General features: G+C 31.6%; 1 protein-coding gene across 1 annotated transcript; it reads left to right on the top strand.

The window, feature by feature from the left end:
• The first annotated feature begins 2440 nt into the window (after positions 1-2440).
• Positions 2441-4363, top strand: LOC129909609 (E3 SUMO-protein ligase ZBED1-like). The gene has a single exon (XM_055986682.1). The coding sequence runs from the start codon at positions 2441-2443 to the stop codon at positions 4361-4363; it is 1923 nt and encodes a 640-aa protein (XP_055842657.1).
• Positions 4364-8568: the final 4205 nt, after the last annotated feature.

An 8568-nucleotide genomic window follows, 5' to 3' on the forward strand; every position in this document is an offset into this window, starting at 1 on the left:
AAACGTGCGGAACGTGCGAAACGTGCGAAAAATACGGGAACATACGAGTAACGACGAGTTTCCAATTCCAATACCAATTTGGATATACTAAATGCGAAACGGAAACAAAATGGTACACTGCATTTGTCATGTTTCGCATCTCGTATCGGTTCGGTATCATCATTCATCATTTATGTATTTTACAATTTTGTTGTTCTGTTTTTGTGTATGTATATAAAAAGGGGTAAATAAAATAAGTATTCTGTTTCTTTCTCTTTCATACCTGTGTGGGTGTGGGGTGAGATATGTGAAAGTGTGTTTGAGTGTAGTTTAGAACAATGAACATTTAAGGCCCTGTTCGCACTTGGATTCTTGAATGTAGAACTCAAAAGTCAAAACTGAATTCAAGAAATTCTACCTTTGTTATATAAATTAAGAAATATTTTTGTAACTGCTAGGTATTCAAGCATAAATTGATTTGTAGTTTAAATAATATAAATGAATAATTGAATTGACATTAAAAAAAAGTAAAACAACTGGCAAATAATAATGTAATTTTTGAAGGAATTTCCATGATTTAAAAATTAACACAAAACAACATAGGCTTCTTTGCATATGAATTTTATAAACAAAAACATATAAATATGTGTATATAATTCGATTTTGAGTAAAATTTAAAAAAATACTTCTTCAATCGGTTTTCTTTTTTTTTCATCTATCTTTTTTTTAAACGTATTCTCAAGTTCCACTTGATTATTTATAATTTATTCTAATAAAGAGTTTTCCTTGAATTTTTGAAGTACTATTTACAATAAATTTAAATTTTTCCCTTAATAATAAAAAACTAATTAGTTTGAATGAACTTGTCAATTTTTCACCAAATTAAATATTCTGCTGGCCTTACAATAAAAAGAAAACCAACAACAAATCATAATGAAAATGAAAATCAGGATTTAATTTCCGTGGATAATTTATTCTGTGACGATAGCGAAACTTAAATTTTTCTTTAGTAAGTACCTGTGTACCTAAATATGTACATATATGTAAAAATTTATTTATTATTATCACTTTTAGTTTCTTTAAAAACCCATATGATTTTTTTTCTCTGAGTTTTCGTTTTATTGATGTCTTGTTGTCTTAAAAAAAATAATAATGTAACATAAGCCTAAGGTTTAGCAATCAGTTTCCTGATTCACACTAACACCAGTTGCAGGAAACAGAACTACAGATCAAATTCAAACACTAACTGCAAAAAGTTGTTCCAATTCCACATTTTTTATTAGATACCTACCTATGTTAAGCTAGAGAAAATTTACTTCGGTTTTGTGTTTCGCTTTTGACTTTTAATTTACGATCTCCATTTTTTTATTTTATTTCTCCAGAATTTCCTTCCTTTATTCTTATTTGAATATTGAATCGTTTGATTCCTAAATTATGCGAGTTATGATTCTATTTAACTATTTCCAGTAACAACTATCGGCACATTCATATCTTTCTTAATAAAAAAAATTACTTGTACTTCGAAATTCTAATATTGAAAGCAAGATCTTGAAAACTTTTCTCTCTGCCAGACTACTTAAGCTAGAGGATAGTTTTATTCTATTTTTTAAACGATATCTTCTCATCTAAAATCGTGCATTAATAGAGTTTTTCTAAATTCTCTATAAATCGAGCTGAGTCTCTTGAGCAATTTCAATTTTCAGTATAGAACATTTTACTGAAATATGCTGAAACCCAATATGGGATTGCCTCTCTCTGCCAAAGTACTTGAGCTAGAGAAAAGTTTTATACTAAATTAGAAACGATATCTTGTCATCTAAAATTGTGCATTAATAGAGATTTTCTAAATTCTCTATAAATCGAGCTGAGTCTCTTGAGCAATTTCAATTTTCAGTATAGAACATTTTACTGAAATATGCTGAAACCCAATATGGGATTGCCTCTCTCTGCCAAAGTACTTGAGCTAGAGAAAAGTTTTATACTAAATTAGAAACGATATCTTGTCATCTAAAATTGTGCATTAATAGAGATTTTCTAAATTCTCTATAAATCGAGCTGAGTCTCTTGAGCAATTTCAATTTTCAGTATAGAACATTTTACTGAAATATGCTGAAACCCAATATGGGATTGCCTCTCTCTGCCAAAGTACTTGAGTTTTATACCGTTATGGAATACATACCTTTTTATCGTTATGTAATAAATATGAAAAATAAGTAGGGTAGCAATTTACAAAGTAAGATCATAAGATACAATTAACGTGGGAGTTATAGGTAGGTATGAAGAAATTAAAGCGTTCTTAATATATCAGATTAACTATTTACGAAAACGTTTACTAGAGTCGGTTTTTTATTAATGCAAGTATGCAGTGTGCTGAATGTGCTTCCGGCGATTATATTTATCTTAAATAAAATGAGATATACATAACTGGTTAAAATTTTGACGATATAATTATTTTTCTAGAATGGAGCGCAAACGCAGTCTGTTGTGGAATTTTTTTAGTCATATTCCAAATAACCCAGATGCGGTTAAGTGTGATCTATGCTTGTCGACATATTCCACGAAAGGCGGTTCGTCGACAAATTTGAAAAAACATCTGATGACAAGGCACCGCCCGTCGTATGATAATTTATTTTCTTCTCCTCGTCCAATAACAACAGTAGCACCAACAGAACAACCTTCAGAACCTAGTGTTTCAACATCAACACAGCCTTCCACAAGCCAAAACCATTGTTTAAGTGAAAATGTTGAGGAGGTTGTTATAGAGTCTTCGTCTACGAGTATATCTACTTTATCACTTCCAGGAAAAAGACAAACCCACATTTCGACGTTCATAAAACAACGTTTTAATGTAGCGCGTGAGAAGAAAATCAACGAGCTAATAATGAAAATGGTTGTTAAAGATCTTCAGCCGCTTTCAGTAGTCGAAGATTCAGGATTTAAAGATTTGGTCAATTTCTTAGAACCAAACTATAAAATGCCGTCAAGATATATGCTAAGCAACTCGCTACTAGATATTCAGTTCTCTTTCGTCAAAGAAAGATTAAACAATGAGTTGAAAGAGGCTAAGTACATTGCTTTGACTACTGATGGCTGGACGTCTCGTGCAGCAAACTCATACCAGGCAGTGACAGCGCATTATATTTTAAAAGAAAGCTGGGAGTTGCGTTCTGCATTACTAGGATGCTTTGAATGCCAAGAACGCCATACAGCAGAGTATTTAAAAAATACAATTCGAAGGGTAACAGACTCATTCGATATAAATGAGAAAATTTTTGTTTGCGTAACTGATAACGCAGCAAACATGAAGGCGGCTGTGCGTTTAGGAGGATGGGAGCATTTTCCTTGTGTGGCTCACACTCTCAATCTAATGGTACGCACTGGATTGACTGTGGTTAGAGATATTTTAAAAAAAATTAAGGCTATTGTGGAGCATTTCCATAGAAGCTCTGTAGCGACTAAAAAATTAGTTGAAATTCAAGAGCAATTAAGGCCTGGTCAAAAGCCACTAAAAATGATTTTAGATGTGGTAACGCGTTGGAACAGCACGTTAGACATGATAGAGAGAATTAATATCCTACAAGAACCTCTCGGAGCTGCAATTGGGCTACTCCACAATCCAGTGCCCAATCTTACGGAGGAAGAATGGATTTTGCTTCCAGAATTAATAAAAATTTTAAAACCATTTAAGGAGCTAACGGAAGAAGTTTCGTCGCAGAAAGAAGTTTCAATTTCAAAAATTTTGGCGGCAACAAAAAGTGTCAAAAGAATTTTAAATGCTTTGGACCAAACAGCAATGGAAAGTTTGTCAAAGGATTTGGTAGAAACCTTGATACGAGAGTATAACAAACGTTTTCAAAATTCTTCCTTCCACCCAATACTTTCCAAAGCTGCACTTTTGGATCCGAGATTCAAAAAAGCATCGTTCGCGTGTGATTTGTCTTATGAGTCTGGAGAACAAGCGTTGCAGCTGGAACTGGAACAAAACCCAACAGTCGCCTCCATAGAAATAAATACAGAAGTCAGCTCTGATCCACCAACATTTCGCACAGATGAACCCGATTCACTTTGGGCCGACTTTGACACAATGACAGCAGCATCTTCGTCAAATATAGCTGCCAGTGTTGTGTCAATTCGTCAGTATATGGATGAAAAAAATATTAATAGGAAGGAAAATCCTCTTCTATGGTGGAAGAACAGGAAGATCTTGTATCCAGAACTGTCAGATTTGGCACTCAAATATTTGTGTATCCCGGCATCATCAGTGCCCTCAGAAAGAATTTTTTCTAAATCTGGACAGATATTGTCGGAGAAGCGGGCGTCATTAAAACCCAAGAGGATGGAAAAGATTTTATTTTTAAATGTTAATCAGCATCTTATGAATTAAATATTTATTTATAGTTGTTTATGTCAAATTCATCATATTTATTAACATTATCTTTTAACATAAGTTCGCTTTATAGTTCTTAAAATTGAGAATGAATTAATCCGTCCATTTTATTTCAAGAGCTGAAAAGAATTTATTTATTTATTTTTTTTTTTTCTGTAAAAAATATATTTATCACATAATTTTTTTTCTTTGTTAAGCGTTTGGTCGCTATTTATGTTTTGTTATTTATTTTTATGCTTATATTTGTTTGAAGTTCAAATTCGCAGCTATAAGAATATAGCGCGTTTTTATTTTTTGTTATATTTTTTTTTTTCAATAATTTTAACTGTTTTTATTTTTCAATATTTTTTTTTCTTATAAAATATTTGTTTTTATAAATGTTCAATAAAAATCCATTAAAAAAACTTTATTTGATTTCTATGTCGTTCGTTGTTACTTGTTGTTGTTATATGTCTTTAAAAAAATCGGAATGTTTTTTCTGTTTCCGTTCTCATTCCAATTTCAGGGTAAACTAACCGAAAGTCCGAAAGTAACCAAAATATCTTAAGTACTGAACGTAAATGGTACGAGACAAGACAAAGACATAACAAACACACCAAATATACGAATCATACGAAAAATACGAAATATACGAAAAATACGAAATATACGAAACATACGAAACATACGAAACATACGAAACATACGAAACATACGAAACATGCGAAACATACGAAACATGCGAAACATACGAAACATGCGAAACATACGAAATATATCTAAAGTAACGAAAGTAACGAGTAACGATATCGTTGATGCGGGTACTAGAACCAAAAGTAACGTATACATGCGGGTACTCATTTTGTCGTTACTTTTACAGCCCTACACATAACGATACGTGCTCTACAAGTTATATAATCTTTAATTGAAAAACTTGAAAAATACCTTAAAACACATGTGAAGATTTGTTGCCGATGACCAGCCAGCAGTAGAGGAAGTACCGTAATCTCAATTTTGAAATTTCGACATGGTTGGCTTTAAAAAATTCTTACTTTTTTTGTAGGCATGCTAGAAATATGATTGAAGCGTCATATAAAAGGGGAAATAATAATGATATAAAATTTATTATAGGTTGTCTTTTAAAAAATGTTTTTAATGGCGTTAGAAGAGAAAAGAGATTGATTGTTTTGCTTATTTTATGAAAACTAATTGGGTTAAAAAAATTCTAGCTCTTTTTGTAGATGTTGTATAGACATGGTCGATATAAATATTTTGAGCTGAAACAATAAGCTTTCGGATGGTACCTATAAAATTGATTGTAGGTTGTGATATAAAAAAAGTGATGGAATAAAAATAAGTTATATTTTTTCGATTCTTTTAAATGATTTTTAAGGCTTCATTTCAACCACGTGTGAATTGCACACAAGTTTTTTTTTTTTTTGTAATATGTTATTTATAGAATGTACTTATTGAATATACCCGCCGCCGTATTGAAAAAAAAAGAAAATTTGTTTGATGTTTTTAGGCGAAAAAGTATTAGAAAAATTACAAAATTTTATTGAGTCACTGAATTTTCTTAAAAGAATTTTCAACACATATTTCTCTGTTGTTTGCCAACCGAGCTGACGGCAAAGCCAAAGCTTTAGAATTCATTGTAAAAATTTGTAAATAGTATTTAAAGAAACAAACCAATAAATGAATTACTTACTTACTTACTTACTTATTTCTCTGTGCTTATTCGCATACCAAGAAGTGTTAATTAAACGTTTTTTATCATTTCTATTAAATTTGAAATTTTCTATTTCATTTTCAATTTTAAAGGGTTTTTCTAAAAAAAAAAAAAACAATGTGACATATGAGATTTAAGCTCTTTAAAACCACTTGAAACAAAATCGAAAGATTTTCAATCTGAAATGAAATATTTTGATTAATTAGCTACATCTAATGGATGAGATTCAGTTGGTGTTACACATTTACTCTATGCGCGCTATAAAATCTCCATTCATTTAACATCCCTAAACGAGGAAGCATCAGACTGCTCTCATCGTCATCATCATCATTAGCACATGTGTGGATGGATGCTCCAAACTGCCAAACTGGCTCCCCTCACACATCACATCATGGACTTTTCGATGCCAAACGAATTAATCTTAATTTTGAAATAATTTAGGATGACGACGAAGTGATGAAGAGGCAAACGCTTTGATATGCTTTCCAACCAACTCAACTACCACATACCTATTCTCTTCAAATTCTCTTTTCTGACTCCATGCGGCAGCAGTATCATCATCATCCATCCATCCACCTCTTTCAAATCATTTTTCATCTCTCTGCTGTACCAAAAAAATGGACAAAAAACCAGACTTGTTTAAAGTGGACAAAGAAAATAAAAAAAAAAAACCGAAAAAATTCCGAAAAAAAGGCGATCACATCTACCTCAGCAGATATCATTTTTTTTGATAGATTTTATTTCTCAATTTTATTGAATTGGCTTAATTCTATATTATAGATATCTTATACGATAGAGGGAGAAGTATTTTTTGTTTGCGTTGTTTTTTTTTGTTTTTTGGTGAAACTTATTTTTATATATTCTCAAACACAATTTTGCAGTGTTCTTTTAGTTTTTGTATGGATGTTATCAAAGCATACGATTTAGATGCTACAATTTAGGAACGGAATGTAGCCAACCGTATCAACTGTGAGGCATCGAACCGCCCGATGGTATAAGTTGTGAATTGCCATTATAAATGATGTACTGGTTGAATAAAATTCTGTGAATTGTAAGCTATCATAAACTTACATACAATTGAGGATTATTTAAGTTGAGTTGCACACCAAAAAAAAAGTATCTTCGGCTGAAACCCACTTTAAATTCTGTGTGAATCATTATAAAAATGTACCTCACAATTCTCTCAACCTCTCGCCTATCGAGAGGGGACGAACAAAATTTAGGTATATAATAAAATACGAAAGACAAAAAAAAAGCGACCGCGATCGCGACCAGTATGATGTCATTTCGTGGCATTGCGCGCTGCTGTTCCTATAGAAAAAAAAGTGGTTGATGCTACATTTGGTTTTGGCAAAGGTATAGCTTTGCATATGAATAGAGGTGGGCATTTGTGAGGTTCAACTTTATAAAGGGGGTATCGTCATCAGGCGAAGAAGAGTACTTGCTGTGCGATCGGTCAGAGAATATAAATTTTGCAGGCAAGCAAGCTATTGTTAATTGAATAAAAAGTGCTCCTATGATCGTGCATTAGATGTTCATTATGTGAACTATGATACTTTTTATTTAGTGTGCTGAGTGATATTAATGATTAATATTTTACTAGAAGAATGGTTTATGGACAAATTTTACCAAAATCCGAATCTTTGGGACAGAGGACCAAGTAACATTCCTCCAATAACTAAATGAATTTTAAGAAAGAAGGTATGTGTTTTTATCTCCCCTCTGTTTTTCATAACAATAGAAGAGTCCATTTAAGGTTGAAATATTGTCAATTGTTGTTTATTATTCATGAATGATCGTTAGGTATATTAAATTAATTTAAATATCATTTTAAGAGACTTCAAAAAAAGAGACAGTAAATTGGATGAAATCATCAAAATATACTTTCGAAGCAAATGACTAGGTATTATAAATTCAAATTAAAAGAAAAAAGACATATAGAGGAGGGAAAATATATTTCCAATACTGAACTTAAAATTGCAATATCTTTGGGTCACATTTCAATGTTTAACTTTGAAAACTTGTATTGTTTTTTGAAAATTTCAACATCACAGCAAGTTTTTAAAACATCAAATACATATTGAATCAATTATTGAATGCAATTACAAAAATGTAATTTAAATTATTTGTATGTGCACTAGTGTGGTCCACGTTATAAGGCAAAAAAATAAACCATATAATTCATTAGTTCCCCACGCATTATTTTGCTTCAGACATCAATACCAACACATGCTGAAAGTTTTAGCCCTCAAAAGTAAAAGGAAGAGGGCGCTCATCAGCTTTGGAATATTAAAATTTGTTACCCTTACCTTACCCTTAATATCTGATTATATTGTATTAGGACTTGGCTTGAGGTTGGAATTTGGCTTAAACATGATAAGCAGAAGCACGCGTGTTCCCGACAACCATGTAAATGATTTTCATGTTTCTTTGGTTTTGAGTCACTAGCTCGTATTTCATTGATTAATTCTGTTTTGTTAACTTTAAGCAAAAA

This window comes from Episyrphus balteatus, chromosome 2 (genome assembly GCF_945859705.1).
Source record: "Episyrphus balteatus chromosome 2, idEpiBalt1.1, whole genome shotgun sequence".
Classification (NCBI taxonomy): domain Eukaryota; kingdom Metazoa; phylum Arthropoda; class Insecta; order Diptera; family Syrphidae; genus Episyrphus; species Episyrphus balteatus.

Excerpts from the sequence above, each read along its gene's own strand:
- LOC129909609 (XM_055986682.1), top strand. The coding sequence starts at position 2,441 with ATGGAGCGCAAACGCAGTCTGTTGTGGAATTTTTTTAGTCATATTCCA.